The sequence below is a fragment of the Staurois parvus genome, unplaced genomic scaffold (assembly GCF_062004578.1).
Source record: "Staurois parvus isolate SC_StPar_1 unplaced genomic scaffold, SC_StPar_1.0 ptg000558l, whole genome shotgun sequence".
NCBI classification, from domain to species: Eukaryota; Metazoa; Chordata; class Amphibia; order Anura; family Ranidae; genus Staurois; species Staurois parvus.
Window position 1 is genome coordinate 908724 of NW_028318354.1, and position 21475 is coordinate 930198.

At 46.0% G+C, this 21475-nt stretch overlaps 1 protein-coding gene and 1 long non-coding RNA gene across 2 annotated transcripts in view; both read left to right on the forward strand.

The window, feature by feature from the left end:
• LOC149450942 (nicotinamide N-methyltransferase-like) overlaps positions 1–17188 on the forward strand; it is a 30798-nt gene extending 13610 nt beyond the window's left edge. Inside the window, exon 3 of the mRNA XM_089691261.1 lies at positions 16674–17188. Within this exon, the coding sequence (XP_089547387.1) occupies positions 16674–17103 (430 nt within the window). The 3' untranslated portion in view covers positions 17104–17188. The remainder of the gene's footprint in view (positions 1–16673) is intronic.
• LOC149450939 (uncharacterized) overlaps positions 1–20175 on the forward strand; it is a 127672-nt gene extending 107497 nt beyond the window's left edge. Inside the window, exon 2 of the long non-coding RNA XR_016315186.1 lies at positions 19629–20175. This is a non-coding gene — a long non-coding RNA (uncharacterized LOC149450939). The remainder of the gene's footprint in view (positions 1–19628) is intronic.
• Positions 20176–21475: the final 1300 nt, after the last annotated feature.

Genomic DNA, 21475 nt, shown 5'->3' on the forward strand with positions numbered 1-21475 from the left:
TTGCAACTTTTTTTAATTGGTAAATTTGGATAAAAATTGGCCGATTTTGCAGATCGGCCGATTTTAGCTGCAATGATCGGCAAATTGGCTGATCTTTTAACAGATAAATAATCTGCACATGAGCCATGACCTGCAAGAAAAAGAATAAAAAAAAAGAATAAGAAAAAGAAAAATGCAGGCCTTAGATGGGGCGAAAACTGACCGTTTTAAAAAAAAAAAATCGGTTGTTCAATGGGCCGACGTTACCACCAATGGCAAAAAAATTGTTCGATTTTCGCCCCATCTACGGCCTGCAAATATAATAGCGAAGTAATTACTTCTGTCCCTGCAGAGAGCTGCGCTATTATATTTGACATTAAAAAGTATAAAGGTTGCAACATTGTATCTATTTGTATCCGAATAAAAACATCTGTATCCGGAATGGATACAAATGGATACAATGTTGCAGTCTCTATACTTTTTAATGTCAAATATAATAGCGGAGCTCTCTGCAGGGACAGAAGGAATGTTTCAGCTGTCATCGGGGTTTCCCACTGACAGCTGAATTTTAAATTATTTCCGTGAATTAAATAAATAATAAAAAAAACAGCGTGGGTCCCCCCTCTCATCCATACCAAGCCCTTCAGGTCTGGTATGGGTATTAAGGGGGAACTCCACGCTGAAATTTAAAAAAAAAACAGCGTGGGTCCCCCTCAATATCCATACCAGACCCTTATCCGAGCATGCAGCCCGGCAGGTCAGGAAAGGGGGGGGACGAGCGAGCGCCCCCCCCCCTCCTGAACCATACCAGGCCACATGCCCTCAACATGGGGGGGTGCTTTGAGGCAGGGGGGGCTCCCCCCCCCAAAGCACCTTGTCCCCATGTTGATGAGGACAAGGGCCTCTTCCCCACAACCCTGGCCGGTGGTTGTGGGGGTCTGCGGGCGGGGGGCTTATCAGAATCTGGAAGCCCCCTTTAACAAGGGGGCCCCCAGATCCCAGCCCCCCCCCTACGTGAACGAGTCTGCGGTACATGGTCCCGCAGACTCCTTCACAAAAAAACTAAGTGTGGTGTAAAAAAAACACAGTACAGGGTCTTTGACAAGTCCTTTATTAAAACAATGTCCCCCGAAGTAGATCCAACGTCAATCACGGCGGCGGCGGCAGGGACCCGAAAAAAGAAAAAAAAAAAAGGTTCCGCTCCCGTCGGAGGCTCCCAGCCTTGTGAAGAAGAGGCTAGCTGACAGTTCTTATATAGGTATGGGGCGGGGCCAGCCGGGCACATCATCCCCGCCCCTTACCTATTTGAGAAATGTCACCCTGTCTCTCCGCTGAGGCTAACTAGCTGAATGCAGGAGACAGTCTGACATTTCTTATATAGCTATGGGGCGGGGCCAGCCGGGAACAGCAAGCATGTGACATGGGGCGGGTCACTCGGATGATATCCCCGGCTGGCCCCGCCCCATAGCTATATAAGAAATGTCAGACTGTCTCCTGCATTCAGCTAGTTAGCCTCAGCGGAGAGACAGGGTGACATTTCTCAAATAGGTAAGGGGCGGGGATGATGTGCCCGGCTGGCCCCGCCCCATACCTATATAAGAACTGTCAGCTAGCCTCTTCTTCACAAGGCTGGGAGCCTCCGACGGGAGCGGAACCTTTTTTTTTTTTCTTTTTTCGGGTCCCTGCCGCCGCCGCCGTGATTGACGTTGGATCTACTTCGGGGGACATTGTTTTAATAAAGGACTTGTCAAAGACCCTGTACTGTGTATTTTTTACACCACACTTAGTTTTTTTGTGAAGGAGTCTGCGGGACCATGTACCGCAGACTCGTTCACGTAGGGGGGGGGCCGGGATCTGGGGGCCCCCTTGTTAAAGGGGGCTTCCAGATTCTGATAAGCCCCCCGCCCGCAGACCCCCACAACCACCGGCCAGGGTTGTGGGGAAGAGGCCCTTGTCCTCATCAACATGGGGACAAGGTGCTTTGGGGGGGGGAGCCCCCCCTGCCTCAAAGCACCCCCCCATGTTGAGGGCATGTGGCCTGGTATGGTTCAGGAGGGGGGGGGGCGCTCGCTCGTCCCCCCCCTTTCCTGACCTGCCGGGCTGCATGCTCGGATAAGGGTCTGGTATGGATATTGAGGGGGACCCACGCTGTTTTTTTTTTTAAATTTCAGCGTGGAGTTCCCCCTTAATATCCATACCAGACCTGAAGGGCTTGGTATGGATGAGAGGGGGGACCCACGCTGTTTTTTTTTTTTTTTTTTTTATTGTGGACCTTTATTTTTACATTCAGCTGTCAAAATATATATTATCTAGACCTTTGAAATAAGTAAAATCATTACAGAAATAATTATAAAGGATAAGAAACAAAAATATAATCACTAGAACTAAGGAAATCTAGTTAGATTACATGAAGATATGCCGAGTGCTGTTTATTAAACACAATAGTCGCGAGCGAGTGCCGGCTCTCAGAGGAATCCACAATCAGATTCACTATTAGTCAGTGGCTAAAAAGCAAACGCCCATGGCAGAAGTCTAAAATGTGTTCTGCACATGCTCAGTTGTATCTGCCAAAGACACTGCACGGGCTTCTAGATTTTTACTGTGTCGATTTCCTTGAAAAAAACGATTTTTAACACATTTTTAATTTTTTTGGAAATAGCAGATATTGTTTAAAGTGAAGTCCTGATATTTGGCAAAGCAAATTTCTAAGTGAACATGTCTCTGCAGTGATTTTTCATGGTTTTAGACTTGCTTCTTAGCAAGTCTGTTTTGTGAGTCTGATTTCGGGCGTGTGTCTCTTTGTGAATTAGATTGGGCATCTGCTTATGGGCTCTGCTCAATAGTGAATTAGGTTGCAGGGTAAAAAATGACGGACGCCCATGAAAATTGGGCTTAAGCCCATAAATATGCGCCCACGCCCAATAGTGAATCAGGGCCTTGGTGGCAGTGCTCAATGTTTGAACTACCTTTACTTCTGGATCACCCATAGACAGTTCTGTATAACCTTCACTGGGTTTGATTTCCCTTTCCCAAAGGAACTCTGGACCGGTGAACCAGTTTGAATTCTTCAATTCTGTTACATTTAGGCCTCTTGAAGCATGATCTGCCGGGTTTTGCTTTGTGTCAACATAGTGCCAATGTTCTGGATTCGTTGTTTTCCGAATTTTTTTAACTCTGTTAGCGACAAAAGTGTGGAATCTTCGAGCTTCATTGTTTATGTAACCTAGGACAACTTGTGAGTCTGTCCAAAAATGTTCTTCATCTATTTTCAATTCCAATTCTTCTTTCAGAAACTGACTTACTGATGCTGAAACGACTGCTGCCGTTAGTTCGAGTCTTGGTATTGTCTGAATATTGTTGGGTGCGACTCTGGCCTTTCCCATAACTAGGGCACAGTGTATCTTTTCTTCTCCTATTACTCTGATGTAGGAGCACTGACCATAACTATGACTACTGGCATCTGAAAAGTGATGAAGTTCTATTCTCTTGTACTTTCCGAAATCAGGAGGTACAAAACATCTGGGTATCTGAATTTCTTTCAAATTTTGCAAGTCTCTTATCCAACTCTCCCACCTTGGCCTCAAGCCTGCAGGTATGGGTTCGTCCCATCCCAACTTCTGTCTGCATAATTCTTGCAGTATTTCTTTTGCTTTGAGGATTACTGGTGCCAAGAATCCCAACGGATCATATATTGAGGCTACTGTGGAAAGAATGATACGTCTAGTTGGAACTTTCTCTTCCATGGATATTTCAAAGAAAAAATTGTCGTTTTCTACATTCCATCCCAATCCGAGTACATTCTGAACTGGAAGAGGATCATAGTTAAGATCCACATTCTTTATTGTTGATGCACGTTCGGAGTCACTGATGGATTCTAGTACCTCTCTGTCGTTTGAGATGAATTTGTGAAGACGCAGGTTTCCCTTTGCGCATAACTCTTGGCTCTCTCTCACCAATTGAATTGCCGATTCTGAGGATTCTAGGCTTATAAGACCATCATCTACATAAAAGTTTTTCTTCAAAAAATATCTGCTGCTGATGGACAATCCTTTTCATTCTGATTGGCCAGATATTTCATACCATAATTGGCACAACCTGGGGATGATGCTGCTCCAAACAAGTGTACTTTCATCCTGTATTCCGCTGGCTCTGTATCTGTATCTCCGTCTTCCCACCATAGGAACCTCAGGAAGTCTCTATCTTCTTCCTTCACATGAAATTGGTGGAACATCTTTTCAATGTTGCACATGACTGCTATGGGATACTTTCTGAATCTACAGAGTACTCCAGGTACAGTGTTTGTAAGATCTGGTCCCTTTAGTAGATGATCGTTCAATGCAACATCATTGTACCTTGCTGAGCAATCAAAAACTACTCTGATCTTATCCGGTTTCTTTGGGTAATAGACACCTTGATGTGGGATGTACCACACGTCTCCATTTTTAGGCTGACCATCAACTTTCTCTGCGTGCCCTTCTTTGAGGATTTCTTTCATGAATTTCAAATAATCTTCTTTGAGTTTGGGATCTCTTCCCATCCTTTTCTTTAAGCTTTTCAATCTTGCCAGGGCAAGATCTCTGTTATTTGGCAGATGAGGTCGTTCTCTAAAAGGTAGGGGCATTTCAAGATGACCTTGTTGATTTTGCTGAATATTATCTTCTAGAACTTGTACAAACTTTATGTCCTCTTGGGATACACTCTTTTCATTAGAACTTACGTCTGCAAAGTCGGATTCTAGGATTTTGAGTACTTTCGCTGGACTTTCAGTTGGTAACTCTTGGACAGATATTCTATGACACAATCCTGTCACCTGTCCTGAATCTGCAATCTGTCATTTTCCTCCAACAACACCCCATCCTAGATCAGTCTGGACTGCGTAGGGTTCACCCTTTCCTCTTGCGATTATCTTTCGTGGCACCAAGGCCTCGGGACAGTTGTAGCCTATCAAGAGTCCAACACCAAATTCCTTCAGCGGGGACATTTCATGAGATATGACAGATAGGTGTTCCCATTTGTTGGCTGTTTCACAGGTAGGTATGTGATCTCGATACAGAGGTATGTCGTCTTTTGTATAAGCTGGAGGTAGATCTAATATGCAGTTTGAGTGGAGTCCTCTAACTCTCAGTCCTTTTACTCTTTGACTGTTCACCAATGTGTCTCTTCCTGTCGTGGTGAGTTTGAGTTTCACTGGTTCTGTGGCCACTTGTAATTTCTTGCAGATTTCTTGATCAATGAAGGTGACGTCACTCTGGGCATCCAGTAGCGCATAGGCGTAGACCTTCTTGTTCTTCCTTTTAGGATTTGAAATACACACTGGTACAACCATTGACGTGCCATTGATTTCTCTTTCTCTCACTCTGCAAGAGAATACTGTTGCTTTATTTTCTTCCTCAGTGTCCTTGGGCATTAAGGATTTCTCTTTCTTTGGACATTCTTCATGTAGTGGTGTAGGATGACGTCCTTTACAAACGCTGCAAGTGGCCCTTTTCTTGCATTCTTTAGTAATATGGCCTTTTCTTAAACAACCAAAACACAGCTGATTATCAAACACAAACTTCTTCTTTTCGTCTGGAGACCTTTCCTTCAATCGTTGGCACTTATGTATGGAGTGATTCTCTTCACAGAACATACACTTGAAGGTAGTCTGAAGACTTGTCAGTTCAAACTCTTTACTGATCCCAGTAGTGATGTTGAACCTGCTCTCATGGGCATCTGGACCTTTAGTAGCTGTGTTGGTTGCAAAGCTAGTTGCTCTTGAGCATCTTATCTCTCTTGTAGGTCTTTCTTCCAAGGGTTTTAAGACATAAGATGCTGTTACCGGATTACACGCTATTCGTGCTTCCTTATTGACAAATTCAGAGAACTCTTTGAAACTTGGGAAGTTTTTGCCGTTATCTAACTGTTCAGTCACATAGCGATTCCATCCAGAAGCCACTTGTTCTGGTAGCTTGGCTAGCATCCTGTGGTTTTCTAGATAGTCGTTCAATACTTCTAGTCCTTGAACATGTGGGATAGCATTGCTGCATGCTTGCAGGAAGTCGCCATACTCTTGGAGCTTGAAGTGTTCTTTAGGACCTATTTTGGGCCAGTTTATCAACTTCTCTCTGAAAGCTCTTTGCACTAAGAAAGGATGACCATATCTTGCATTTAATTTTTCCCCAAGCTTGCTTGTAGACTTCTTCATCTTTCCTATAGAAGTTACCTTCAAGAACCTTTTTTGCTTCTCCGCCAGTATACCGCTGGAGGTAGAATAACTTGTCCACTGGACGGGAGCAATTATGTTCAATGATCATTTCAAAACTTGCCTTCCATTCTATAAACTTCAGCACGTCTCCGGAGAATACAGTAGGTTCCGGAACAGGAAGTCTAGTAAGAAATATTCTCTGAGGTTTCGCTGGGTCAACAGTTGCAACATTCTCGTGACCACTGCCATGACATATGGGAGTTGAATTATCTGGTTCTCTTTTTCCACTTTGTTCTGAATCAGGTGAGTCTCTCTTCTTTTCTCTCTGAGCAGGGATGGAAGGACTATGACTTATTTCTTTACTACATGCTGGAGATTTCCTTCCATTTTCCTGGGCGTAAGGAAGAACGTAGGAGTCAGCTTCTCCACTTAGCACCGATTTGGATCTATGACTACCCTGATTCGTATCCTCTTCGTGCACTCTGAGTCTGGCTTCTATAATCTTAACTTCCTTCTGCCTTTCCAGACTTTTCATTTCAGCTTCCATTTTATGGAGCTGAGCTTCCATTTTATGGCACTGAGCTTCCATTTCGGCTTCCATTTTATGGTGCTGGGCTTCCATTTTATGGTGCTGAGCTTCCATTTCCTGGCGCTGAACCTCAATTGCAGATTCCATCTCTACTTCTGCTCTTTTGGCAGCGAGTTGTTCAGCTAATTCCTTTCTTTTGGCTGACGTACTTGAGAACTCTGTTATGTGGCTGGCGCTTCTGCTAGTGATGGAAGTCAGACTTGAGATTGTGGTTCCTCCTAAGGACCTAGCATAGTCTTTCATGAAGAGCTCATTCATTCCCTTTCGTGCCTTGACTTCATCATACTTTGCTGCAGATGATAGTTCTCTCATAAGCTTCACTAAATCCCTAGTGACTGCGGTACATGTATCCATGTTTCTTACAATATCCTGGGAGGGTGTCAAGGACGAACGCAAGTTGACATATGCTGTCATAAGCTCTGACTCAGAATCTTCTACTGTCTCTATCATTTCACTCAAATTCTCCTTTATGCTTTCTTGTTTTAGCTTTCTGCGAATGTCTATGGTGTATACTTTCCACCTCTCATACATTCGGGCGAACTTTTTTTCTCTGAATGCTGCCTCTTGCTCCAAATTTTCTAGCACCTTTTGGGTCGGTTTTCTGTCCCGTGATGAACGTCTTAGTTCACCTGTTTCAGCTATATTTGTTTGGGGCGAGACTACCGTTTCATTGCACCTTTCAGATTCAGAGAGGTTCTCTTGCTCTTCACCTTCTACCATATCTATCATTGCATCTGCTAACAGTGGGGTGGCAATGCTAGGCTGAGCCATTTCTGAATGCTATAACAATTAATATGAAAAATAAGGACCTGTCACTTTAAATGCAATACTAACAAATGCAAGAATAAATGACTTTCACTTTACATGTAATAGCACCAAAACACAGGCAATAAATTACTTTCACTTTAAATACTTCAGAGTCATATACTATAACTGTCTCTCTTTTATTAAAAGTCTGTATTCTCTTGAGCACAAAAATGTCTCTTGCAGAAACCTATGTGCATAAGTGAGTAATAAAGGAAAGCTCTGACCTTAATTGAAGAACAGGATACCGTGATCTGAAGGTTGCAGAAACAAATGTCAGTCTTAAAGGAGACTTTTCTTGATGCGGTGACTTTGCGATGCTCTGCGGTGACTTGCGATGCTCTGCGGTGACTTTGTGATGCTCTGCGGTAACTTGCGATGCTCTGCGGTGACTTGTGATGCTCTGCGGTAACTTTGCGATGCTTTGCGGTGACTTGCGATGCTCTGCGGTGACTTTGTGATGCTCTGCGTGAACTCTCTGGATGCAACACGTGGGCTCTTGATGGATAGCGGTACTGGCACTCTAGCTCTGGACTCTGGCCCCACCCCCATGCATCTCTTTCTCTCTGTAGGGGTGCAGGAGGTTTGGCGCTCTTTCTCTGACTGTCTTGCCTTTGCCGTTATGCCACTTTAAGAGTCGTCTGCAGTCTTACTAATGCGCACGTGCTATGGCCTGTACTGTTGTTCCACTGAGGTGTCTCCGCGTGGCGGTATATGCTGGCGCTCTATTCTCGATAGATTCGATTGGATTATGATTACTCTACAGTGACTTGATTCGGTATATTCGTAAATTCGATAAGTTCGATAAGTTCAGTGGAACTACAAGTAAAACACACACAACAGTTTTTAGACACAGATCTACCTGCACTGTTAAACAATAGAGGAACACACAAGTGCATTAAAGACCTATTTGGCCTTCTCTGCTTCCATAAAGCTTCTCTGACTGGAACTGTCTGTTTCCTCCTCTGTCTGGTGAGCATGTGTCTCTAGAATATCCTAGCAGGGAGTTTTACACAGGCATAAATGTGAAACTGGCTGGGATTGGTTAAGGCTCTGTACAGTGTGAGGCTGGCTGTGATTGGCTCAACTCTATACTAACTCTTAAAGGCATATTTTCCTTTTCTGCTTCTGCTAACACAATGAATATATAAATGTCATATAACAATCAAAGACATAAATTACAGCAATGATTCTGCTTTTGGCTTTAACATATGCACATATATACTGTACTGAGGTTATTGGCAAGTTTGGTATACACATATATGTGAACCATATTAGCAACCTAGGACTGGTCTTAGCTGGCCAGCTACAATGATCTAGAAGTATTGCGAGGAGGACCAGACATTATTTTTAAAACATTTGTATTATTTTAGTAGTTTCTGCTTGTTAGAAGACTTGTAAATCAGGTGATATGCGGGAAAAAATGATGTTCATAATGCTCTAATACTTCACTAACCTCAAATGTAATAATGATAGAGGGATCTTTTTGGGTATGCAGCATGTGATACCCAGCAAAAGAGGTGGAGGAGAGGAGAGGGAGAGAATAGGAAAAATGTGGAGTGGAGAAGAGCAAGTAGAGAGGGGAACAGAGACTGGGGGAGGAAAGGAGAGAAAGAGAGAAGAGAATTGAAAGGAAAGGAGAAAAAAAGTGTAGGGGAAGATGGGGGCATAGGGGTGATTTCTGAATGCAATGGGCTCCTGTACAAGATCATCAACTGGACCCCCGTGCGTCCGGAATAAGGGAGAACCATGCCACACTCCACCCACCTACACATGTACATTAAAAAAAACATTCTGTTTAACAAAGCAGTAGGCACAGAGCACCATGCCAAATTGTGGGTGTAAACAATTATTTATATATATATACCATGAAGAAAATAAGTATTTGATCCCTGCTGATTTTGAATGTTTGCCCACTCACAAAGAAATGATCAGCCTAAAAAATTGAATGTTCGCAGTCTCTGGTCATCCCCTGTACTGTCCGCAGTCTCTGGTCATCCCCTGTACTGTCCGCAGTCTCTGGTCATCTGTACTGTCCACAGTCTCTGGTCATCTCCTGTACTGTTCACAGTCTCTGGTCATCCCCTGTACTGTCCGCAGTCTCTGGTCATCTGTACTGTCCGCAGTCTCTGGTCATCTCCTGTACTGCCCGCAGTCTCTGGTCATCCCCTGTACTGTCAGCAGTCTCTGGTCATCCCCTGTACTGTCCGCAGTCTCTGGTCATCCCCTGTACTGCCCGCAGTCTCTGGTCATCTCCTGTACTGCCTGCAGTCTCTGGTCATCCCCTGTACTGTCAGCAGTCTCTGGTCATCCCCTATACTGTTCGCAGTCTCTGGTCATCCCCTGTACTGTCCGCAGTCTCTGGTCATCCCGTGTACTGTCCGCAGTCTCTGGTCATCCCCAGTACTGTCAGCAGTCTCTGGTCATCCCCTGTACTGTCAGCAGTCTCTGGTCATCCCCTGTACTGTCAGCAGTCTGTGGTCATCCCCAGTACTGTCAGCAGTCTCTGGTCATCCCCTGTACTGTCAGCAGTCTCTGGTCATCCCCTGTACTGTCAGCAGTCTCTGGTCATCCCCTGTACTGTCCGCAGTCTCTGGTCCATCTCCTGTACTATGTCCGCAGTCTCTGGTCATCTCATGTACTGTGTTTGCAGTCTCTGGTCCTCCCCTGTACTGAGTCCGCAGTGTCTGGTCACTTCCTGTACTATGTCTGCAGTCCATTGGTTCAGAATATTTTTTTTCTTGTTTTTCTCCTCTAAAACCTAGGCGCGTCTTATGGTCAGGTGCGTCTTATGGAGCAAAAAATACGGTATTTGTTCCCCTTCACAAAACATGACTTAGTACTTTGTGGCAAATCCCTTTTTGGCAATCACAGAGGTCAGACGAAAAACACCCCCAAAGCAGGATGTTTCCACCACCATGTTTGACAGTTGGGATGGTGTTCTTGGGGTCATAGGCAGCATTCCTCCTCCTCCAAACACGGCGAGTTGATGCCAAAGAGCTTGATTTTGGTCTCATCTGACTACAACACTTTCAACCAGTCCTCCTCTGCATCATTCAGATGTTCAGTGGCAAACTTCAGATGGGCCTGGACATGTGCTTTCTTGAGCAGAGGGACCTTGCAGGCACTGCAGGATTTCAATCCTTGTCAGCATAGTGTGTTACCAATTGTTTTCTTGGTGACTGTGGTCCCAGCTGCCTGGAGATCATTGACAAGATCCTCACATGTAGTTCTGGGATGATTCCTCACTGTTCTTGTGATGATTGACACTCCGCGAGGTGAGATCTTGCATGGTGCACCAGACCTAGGGAGACTGACAGTTTTGTGTTTCTTCCATTTGCGAATGATTGCACCAACTGTTGTCACCTTCTCACCAAGCTGCTTGGCGATAGTTTGGTAGCCCAGTCCGGCCTTGTGTAGGTCTACAATCTTGTCCCTGACATCCTTGGACAGCTCTTTGGTCTTTGCCATGGTGGAGAGTTTGGAATCTGATTGTTTGATTGCTCCTCTGGACAGATGTCTTTTATACAGGTAACAAAATGAGATTAGCAGCACTCCCTTTAAGAGACTGCTTCTAATCTCAGCTTGTTACCTGTATGAAAGACACCTGGTAGCCAGAAATCCTACTGAATGATAGGGGATCAAATACTTATTTCCCTCATCAACATGCAAATCGGTGCATCATTTGTTAGACATGCATTTCTTTTGAATGTTTTGTTGCTATTCTGTCTCTCGGTGTTACAATACACCTAGCATTCAATTTTTAGACTGATCATCTCTTTGTGAGTGGGCAAACATTCAAACTCAGCAGGGGATCAAATACTTATTTTCTTCACTATATATATACACACACACACACACAGTGAAGATGTATGTTGACAGGAGATGAGAGGAGAGAGAGATCTGTATTGGTAAACAATACAGATCTCTCTACTGACAGCGGGGATGTTTTATGCCAGGGAATAAAAACTGTCACATCCCTAAGTAAAATCAAGACACAGTAACTCATGAACACTTGCTAGGCACACAATTAACCCTTTGATTGCCCCAGATGTTAACCCTTTCCTACACAGTGTCATTAATACAGTGACAGTGCATATTTATTAGCACTGATCACTGTATTAGTGTCACTGGTGATGTCAGTGGCAGTTAGTCAGTTCACACTCAGTGTCAGATTGCCCACCGCACTATCACAGTCCCACTATAAGTTGTTGAACACCCCCATTACTAGTATAACAATAAATAGAAACGCTAGTATATATACCGTCATTTGTAGACCCTATAACTTTAATGCAAACCAATACAGATACATATATTCAGATTTTTTTTACCAAAGACATTTTGTGGCAGAATACATTTTGGCCATACATTTTTTTATATTGGATATGTTTTATAGCAAAATGTAAAAAATATTTTTTTTCAAAGTCTTTGGTCTTTTTTCATTTATATATTAAAAAATAAAAACCCAATAGTAATTAAGTACCTCCAAAAGAAAGCTCTATTTGTGTGAAAAAAAATGTAGTGCAGTTCCAAATAGCAAAAAATAGCTTGGTCATGAAGAGGATAAAATCTTCCAGCAGTCAAGTGGTTAAAGAAGAACTTCATAAAATAGTCAGTGGCAACATAGCAACAAGCAACAGTTCAAACAAAAATATTCTGGTCAGAGGTATTGGTGGTCAGTGGCTGTCTGTAAAAATACCCCCCAACATTGGTGGCTAATGTCTGGTTTGTACAATAACCCCCCCCCCTACACACACACACACATTGGAGGTCAGGATCTGGCAATACAAATACCTCCCCCATTGATGGGTAGTGGCTGGCTGGAATAATAACCCCCCTCCCGGCATTGGTGGTTTGTGTTTGGCTGGAGCAAACCCCTTTCAGCATTAGCAGTTAGTGGCTGGCTGGAACTAGAAGCATCCCTTCCCTTCCCTTCCCAGCATTGGTGACTAATAGCTGGCTGGAATATTTCCGTCCTCCACTCAGCATTGGTGGTTAGTGGATAACTGTAAGCGCTTCATCTCTATGGTAAATGGATGGAGTTGACACTCCTCTCCCACTGATACCTGGAATGCTCTTCCACAGCTCAGAAATGTTAGTGGTATTGTCAGGGCTCCCGGGTATGACCAGAGGTTTGTGACTGATGCAGGGAAACGCAGACTTCAGATATGTTATAAACAATATAATTTATTAACACTAACAATACAAACATAAACGCAGTGCAATACTAAAACATAACACAGTGCAAACAAACCAAACCAACCACCCACAGATGACAGTACATACAATGCAAGCGTCGTCAGGCAGGCCGGGTCAATATCAATCGGGCAGGTAGGTACAGGGGGAGCAAGCGGAGAATGGTCGGGGTCACAAGCCAGGTTCAGCAGGAAGCTGGCAGCGTGGTACAGAGGGTCAGGCAGAGGGATGGTCAGGAACGAGCCGGGGTCAGAGCAGGAGAAGTCAGCAGAGGTCCAGATCAGGCAGGATCAGCAACAAGACAGGAACAGAAACAGGAACAGGATGCAGGAACAAGATACAGGGCCCAGGAAAAACACACACCAAGGCAGAGTCTGCAGGTCTGGCCATCCCTTAAATACACCAGTATAAGCAGTTTCAGGTGTTTTGCTGGCTGCAAGGTTGAGTCTCTGATTGCTGGGAGCACCCGCTAGCCAGCCCTGGTACTGCAGCCCATAAGGCAGGTGAGTCCCACCATTGCTGGCCAGTCCATTCCTGACAGTACCCCCCCCTCAAGGAGCGGCCTCAGGACGCTCCAAACAGTCCTAGCTGGGCAAAATGTTCCACCGCCCGGGTCTGGTAACTGGCGGGATATCAAAGACTGGCACACCGGGCAGGACTCCGGGCAGCGGCATACCGGGCAGGACTCCGGGCAGAGGCCCATCGGGCAGAGGCACACCGGGCAGAGGCACACCGGGCAGAGGCACTCCGGGCAGAGGCACTCCGGGCAGAGGCACACGGGGCAGAGGCACACCGGGCTGGACTCCGGGCAGAGGCACACCGGGCTGGACTCCGGGCAGAGGCACACCGGGCTGGACTCCGGGCAGAGGCACATCGGGCTGGACTCCGGGCAGAGGCACATCGGGCTGGACTCTGGGCAGAGGCACATCGGGCTGGACTCCGGGCAGAGGCACATCGGGCTGGACTCCAGGCAGAGGCACATCGGGCTGGACTCCGGGCAGAGGCACATCGGATCACCAGGCGAAGCAGCAGGCACCGGGCCACCAGGCGGAGCAGCAGGCACCGGGCCCCCAGGCGGGGCGACAGGTACTTGGCCCCCAGGCGGGGCGACAGGCACCGGGCCCCCAGGCGGGGCGACAGGCACCGGGCCCCCAGGCGGGGCAACAGGCATTGGGCCCCCAAGCGGAGAGGCGGGCGCCGGGCCCCCAGGCGGAGCGGCGGGCGCCGGGCCCCCAGGAGGGGCTACAGGCATCGGGCCCCCAGGCGGAGCAGCGGGCGCCGGACCCCCAGGCGGAATGACAGGTCTCGGGCCCCCAGGCGGAGCGGCGGGCGCCGGACCCCCAGGCGGAATGACAGGTCTCGGGCCCCCAGGCGGAGCGGCGGGCGCCGGACCCCCAGGCGGAGCGACAGGTCTCGGGCCCCCAGGCGGAGCGGCGGGCACTGGACCCCCAGGCGGAGCGACAGGTCTCGGGCCCCCAGGCGGAGCGGCGGGCGCCGGACCCCCAGGCGGAGCGACAGGTCTCGGGCCCCCAGGCGGAGCGGCGGGCGCCGGACCCCCAGGCGGAGCGACAGGCACCGAGTCACCAGGCACAACAGTGGGCTCCGAGTCAACTGGCATGACCGCTGGCACTGGGTCAGACATTGGATCGTCTGGCTGGACAGCGGGCATCGGGTCACCAGGCATCAGGTCATTTGGCTCGACAGCGAGCACCGCGTCATCTGACAAGGCAGTGGGCTCCGAGTCAACTGGCATGACCGCGGGCACTGGGTCAGACATTGGATCGTCTGGCTGGACAGCGGGCATCGGGTCACCAGGCATCAGGTCAGTTGGCTCGACAGCGGGCACTGCGTCATCTGGCAAGGCAGTGGGCACCACGTCACCAGGCACTACAGTGGGCTCTGAGTCAATTGGCACGACAGCGGGCACCGGGTCATCAGGTACCGGATTGTCTGGCTCGACAGCGGGTATCGGGTCACCAGGTATGACAGCGGGCACTGGGTCACCAGGCATCAGGTCATTTGGCTCGCCAGCGGGCACCGCGTCATCTGGCAAGGCATTGGGCACCGAGTCACCAGGCACGACAGCGGGCTCTGAGTCAATTGGCACGTCAGCGGGCACCGGATCAGGTACCGGATCGTCTGGATCAACAGCGGGCATCGAGTCAACTGGCCTAATAGGATCATCAGGCTGGATCAGTTCATCAGGCTGGGTAGAGGCATCAGGCTGAATGGAGGCATCAGGCTGAGTAGAGGCATCAGGCTAAGTAGAGGCATCAGGCTGGGTACAGGCCTCAGGCTGGGTACAGGCCTCAGGCTGAAGTGCGGGTGCCGAGGCACCAGGCTGAACCACGGAAGGCAGGTTCTCAGACGGCAGGCTCACCGGTTTGGATACTGGCAGGATGGTATTGGTTGGAAAGAATTTTCGCTTTTTTCTGGTTTTAACTACTGGAGCACTGCAAGTAAATGCAGGTCTGCAAACGAATGGAGCAGCTGGAGACAGAGAAGAGCTGGAGGATGGAACAGAGGAGGGAGCAGTTGCTACAGAGGACTTCTTTACAGGGTTAAAGGCAGGATAGGTGCAGCGAGTGGGAACAGGGTACTGACATGCGGTAGATAGCAGGGCAGGAGGAGCTGTTGGGAATGCAGGAATAGAGCTTTGAGGAAATAGATTAGAAGCAGGACTGGGTTTTTGTAAGCTGACCGAGGCTGGGTGCAACAAATCTGTCCATGTCTGCAGTATGGGTTGAACAAAGTTGAGCTTACACAAAGCCTGTCTGGTCAATGACTGCACTGCGTTTATACAATCTCTTAGTGTCTGTGGTGAACATGCAGAATAACGCTCCAGAAGGTAACCCACATCATCCTCTAATAACCACACCAGGGACTCTACCTGGTCTGCACTAAATGGTGGCAAAAATTCATCCCTGCATTCGGGGGTACCAGATGAAACCAACTCCGCACAAACCTGAATCAATGGCTGCACCTCAGAGAATTCTGTGCCCTGATCTACTAGAACATGAGCGAGCCGTATACATTCTAGCAGTTCATCCCGGGGATACTCCTTCAGAGTCTGAGAAGCATACTCTCTGTCATCAAACACTAGCAGATATAAATACACAACCTCATCCAGATCCATCCTTCCCATCAACAAACCAAGATGGCTTCCCTGTGCAGCCACTTCTGGTCAGGATTGGCCTTGGTGTAATGTCAGGGCTCCCGGGTATGACCAGAGGTTTGTGACTGACGCAGGGAAACGCAGACTTCAGATATGTTATAAACAATATAATTTATTAACACTAACAATACAAACATAAATGCAGTGCAATACTAAAACATAACACAGTGCAAACAAACCAAACCAACCACCCACAGATGACAGTACATACAATGCAAGCGTCGTCAGGCAGGCCGGGTCAATATCAATCGGGCAGGTAGGTACAGGGGGAGCAAGCGGAGAATGGTCGGGGTCACAAGCCAGGTTCAGCAGGTAGCGGGCAGCGTGGTACAGAGGGTCAGGCAGAGGGATGGTCAGGAACGAGCCGGGGTCAGAGCAGGAGAAGTCAGCAGAGGTCCAGATCAGGCAGGGTCAGCAACAAGACAGGAACAGGAACAGGATGCAGGAACAAGATACAGGGCCCAGGAAAAACACACACCAAGGCAGAGTCTGCAGGTCTGGCCATCCCTTAAATACACCAGTATAAGTAGTTTCAGGTGTTTGGCTGGCTGCAAGGTTGAGTCTCTGATTGCTGGGAGCACCCGCTGGCCAGCCCTGGTACTTCAGCCCATAAGGCAGGTGAGTCCCACCATTGCTGGCCAGTCCATTCCTGACAGGTATTCACCATCTCAGACTTAATATACTCAATAATCACACAATATCAGTTGAATGCTTTACGTGACAAGGGATGTGCCTTTTCCTTCCAGTGACCAATGTGAGGACAAGGAAATGGGACTCAGGACGGCAATTACACATGTTGTAAAATTTGATCTCAACAAAGAAAATCTCACAGACCCAGTTGGGCTACCACAAGCTGACTGCCTGGTGTTATGTTGTATTCTAGAAGCCATCAGCAAAGACCTTGAAGATTTTACAAGAAATTTCAGGAGATTCTCAAAGCTTCTAAAACCTGGAGGGCATTTGATGTATTATGGAGTTCTAAATGGCACATTCTATACGGTTGGGGGAGAGAAGTTCCATATGGTAAAGTATAATGAAAGCGACTTGAGAAGTATGCTCAGTGACGAGGGATTTGTTATCACAGATTTGGAGGTTTCCCAAAAGCAGTCTGAGAGTGATCTGATTGATCTTGATTCGGTTGTGTTCTGTACAGCTTATAAAGAACAGAAGTTTTAAACCCCATTCACCCCATTGTGTTAGAAAGTTCACAGCTGGTTTAATGAAAGAACATAAGGTGTTTTAGTACAATTATAATTAGAGATGAGCGAATTATTCAAAAATTCGATTCGGCTGATTCGCCGAATTTGCGGAATAAATTTGATTCGATGCGAATTTATTCGCTGCGAATTTAACTTATAAAAAGGGTTTCTAGGCTTCAGAGAGCCTTAATATTAGTGCAGAACACTGTACCTTTAATTTAAATGCCCTTGGAGTCTGCTGGGGAAGAGAAATAATACTGTCAGTCAGTATGACATGCAGATGAGTGCCGTCGATCTTAGAATCACCGCACACTTCACTCATTTGGGCAGTCACGGGGCCAAAACCAGAGTGTGGAGCCACAGTGTGGCGGTGGAGGCAGCAGCAATGGGAGGCCATACAGCACCCGCGGCAATAGTGGGCAAATCGGACGATTTTTTGCCAATAAAAAAACTGCGCATGAGCAGTGACCTGCAAGAGGAAGACAAAAAGAAGAAAAAGAAGAAGAGGAAGAGGATGAAGAAGAGGATGAAGAGGAAGAAGAGGATGAAAAAGAAGAGGATGAGGAAGAGGAAGAAGAAGAAGAAGAGGATGAGGATGAAGAAGAAGAAGAAGAAGAAGAAGAGGATGAGGATGATGAAGAAGAAGAAGAAGAAGAAGAAGGAGAAGAAGGAGAAGAAGAAGAGGATGAGGATGAAGAAGAAGAAGAAGAGGATGTGGATGAAGAAGAAGAAGAGGATGAGGATGAAGAAGATGAGGATGAAGAAGAGGATGAGGATGAGGATGAAGAAGAAGAGGATGAGGATGAAGAAGAAGAAGAAGAAGAGGATGAAGAAGAAGAAGAAGAGGATGAGGATGAAGAAGAAGAAGAAGAAGAAGAAGAGGATGAGGAAGAAGAAGAAGAGGATGAGGATGAAGAAGAAGAAGAAGAAGAAGAGGATGAGGATGAGGATGAAGAAGAGGGTGAGGATGAAGAAGAAGAAGAGGATGATGGTGAGGAAGAAGAAGAAGAAGAAGAAGAGGATGAGGATGATGAAGAAGAATAAGAAGAAGAAGAGGAGGAGGGTGAGGATGAAGAAGAAGAAGAAGAGGATGAGGATGAAGAAGAAGAAGATGAGGATGAAGAAGAAGAGGATGAGGATGAAGAAGAAGAGAATGAGGATGAAGAAGAGGATGAGGATGAAGAAGAAGAAGAAGAAGAAGAAGAGGAAGAGGATGAAGAAGAAGAAGAAGAAGAAGAAGAGGATGAGGATGAGGATGAAGAAGAAGAAGAGGATGAGGATGAGGAAGAAGAAGAGGATGAGGATGAGGATGAGGATGAAGAAGAAGAAGAGGAGGATGAGGATGAAGAAGAGGATGAGGATGAAGAAGAAGAAGAGGATGATGGTGAGAAAGAAGAAGAAGAAGAGGATGATGATGAAGAAGAAGAAGAAGAAGAAGAAGAGGAGGAGGAGGAGGATGAGGATGATGAAGAAGAAGAAGAGGATGAGGATGAAGAAGAAGAAGATGAGGATGAAGAAGAAGAGGATGAGGATGAAGAAGAAGAGAATGAGGATGAAGAAGAGGATGAGGATGAAGAAGAAGAAGAAGAGGATGAAGAAGAAGAAGAAGAAGAAGAAGAAGAAGAAGAGGATGAGGATGAAGAAGAAGAAGAAGAAGAAGAAGATGAGGATGAGAAAGAAGAAGAAGAAGAAGAAGAGGATGAGGATGAAGAAGAAGAAGAAGAAGAGGATGAGGATGAAGAAGAGGATGAGGATGAAGAAGAAGAAGAGGATGATGGTGAGGAGGAAGAAGAAGAAGAGGAGGATGAGGATGAAGAAGAGGAAGAAGAGGATGAGGATGAAGAAGAAGAAGAGGATGAGGTCGAAGAAGAGGATGAGGATGAAGAAGAAGAGAATGAGGATGAAGAAGAGGATGAGGATGAAGAAGAAGAAGAAGAAGAAGAAGAAGAAGAAGAAGAGGAAGAGGATGAGGATGAAGAAGAAGAAGAAGAGGATGAGGATGAAGAAGAAGAAGAAGAAGAGGATGAGGATGAGGATGAAGAAGAAGAAGAAGAAGAAGTAGGATGAAAATAAGAAGAATTCCAGTCCAGCAAAAAGTGTATCTGCAGAGAGCTCCACTATTTCTGACAGTTCTCTGACAGTTCCTTCACATTTACAGCGGTTGAAACATTGTATCTATTTGTTTCCGAATAAAAACATCTGTATCCTAAATGGAAACAAATAGATACAATGTTTCAACCGCTGTAAATGTGAAGGAACTGTCAGAGAACTGTCAGAAATAGCGGAGCTCTCTGCAGGGACACTTTTTGCCGGCTGTAGAAGGGATGAAAATCGGCCGATCGGGGAAAATTCGATTCGTGCATCCAAAGTTTGCTAATATTTGGATTCGGCGCGAATCGAAGTTTTCCTAATATTCGAAACGAATTCCACTTCGCCAGGTTCGATTCGCTCATCTCTAATTATAATGTGTAACATTAAAATGTAATGCAAGGCAAACAGCAGGTTGTGTGAGTTTTCCATGAATTTTCTTCCTGGGACATGTACCATGTGACTTTTAATTTAAAATCACTAATTTAAATGCATTTTGTGTTTTCAGTGCTTTTTCACCGTTTCCATGTTGACCATAAGGTAATACACATTTTTACCAAAAACATTTGTCAAAATCAAAATGCACTTCTCTCTAACGCAGCACATTGGTGTCAAGAGCTTCATAGATGATTACTTCAACTAGTTTTCATCTGCTTTTATTACGCTGTGATCCTGGGTTGTAGGGCATATAAAAAGATTGCATTAATGGGTCCTTAAGTAGGAAACAGAACTCAGAAACATATTTCAGAATGTCACCTATGTACTGGTTAAATACCTCAAATGTTGGGACAGTCCTCTGCACATAGAGATCGCCAACCACAAATCTGCTTCCAAAACCTGAACACCAAACATTTCACACTGACTTTAACAAGCTGTGGCCATTTAGCTATGCAGACTGTCAACGATAATGTCTTAGTATCTTTGATTGATTTGTAAGCTAATAAAAGACTAGAAATCTAAATATTCTGATTCCAGAGTTTTTATTTGTGGTGTTTCTTTACCTTTACTTCCCCATTACTTAACAATTTATTAACACTCAGTAACCCTGATTCATTTTCATTATGCCCTTCTTCCCTTCTTGGCTCCTCTATTTTCAAAATTGATTTTCTTTTTACTGTTCATATATAACCATTTTATTTTTGTTCATTTTGCCAAGTCATTTTTGTAGTTTTACCTCACCCAAATACCTAAATAATTAGGTAATTAACAAAATTACAAAAAATAAATAAAAATGTAAGCCCCCTTTATTCTTACCGGAGCCTGATCCAATCCAGCAATGTGCATGAGAGCAGAAGTTCTGGCTGCTGCCTCTCTCCTCCCTGGGCAGAGTGATAGCAGTGGGAGCCATTGGCTCCCTCTGCTGTTAATCAAATGCTGTGCCGAGTGAGTGGGGGGTGAGTCCGAGCCTCCCGCTCTTTGTCAATAGACGCAGATAGGGTGGCTTGGTAGCTGGCCCACACAGGTGCCCCCATGGAAAGCAGCTTTCCATGGAGGCATCTGCCGAAGAGAAGGGGCCAGGGGTGTCAATGGTGGACCCCAGAAGAGGAGGATAGGAGCTGCTTTGTGCAAAACCACTGCACAGAGCAGGTGAGTATAACATGTTTATTATTTAAATGTTTAAAAAATGAAGCTTTAATGTCACTTTAAAGGGTTCAGAGCTGCAAAGACATGTACCGTGGAGAGAAGGAGAGGTGTAAAGAAAGCAGTGATTGGCTCATCTTAACTACGTTGAAATGATGAAAACCCTTTAAACTATTTGAAGCTGAAGTCATTTGCCCCAGCACTGGTTTACAATCAGTTTTTTTCAGATTATGTCAACTAGAAAAGTTTTGGCGTTTCATGTTATACATTTTCCTACACCTCAGAAATGGGGGCATAGACTGGCCCCCCGAAAAACACATTGGCTTTAAAATAAAACAGTTTGGACTTGAAATCTTGTAGCATGGGACATTTATCCACCTTTGATCCTTAGATGGGAACAATTGCTAATGGAGAAAGTACTCTGTTAGCGGAGGAAATAACTGGAGGTGATCAATAAAAAAACAAGAGGAGAACAAGCAGTGCCTAATCCAGAAGAAGGGGACCTGCACAAAAATACCTGCAACCGTTCCACCCGCACAGAGCAATGTGGAACCCGTGGGAGGGGGGCCATTAATTCTAATGGCACGCCGCCCGCACTGGAATTTGCAATTGTATTGGGATCCTCAGTTCCCATGCGGGCTATGGTTTCCACAGAAGTGCAGGGACTTTTTCCCTGCGTG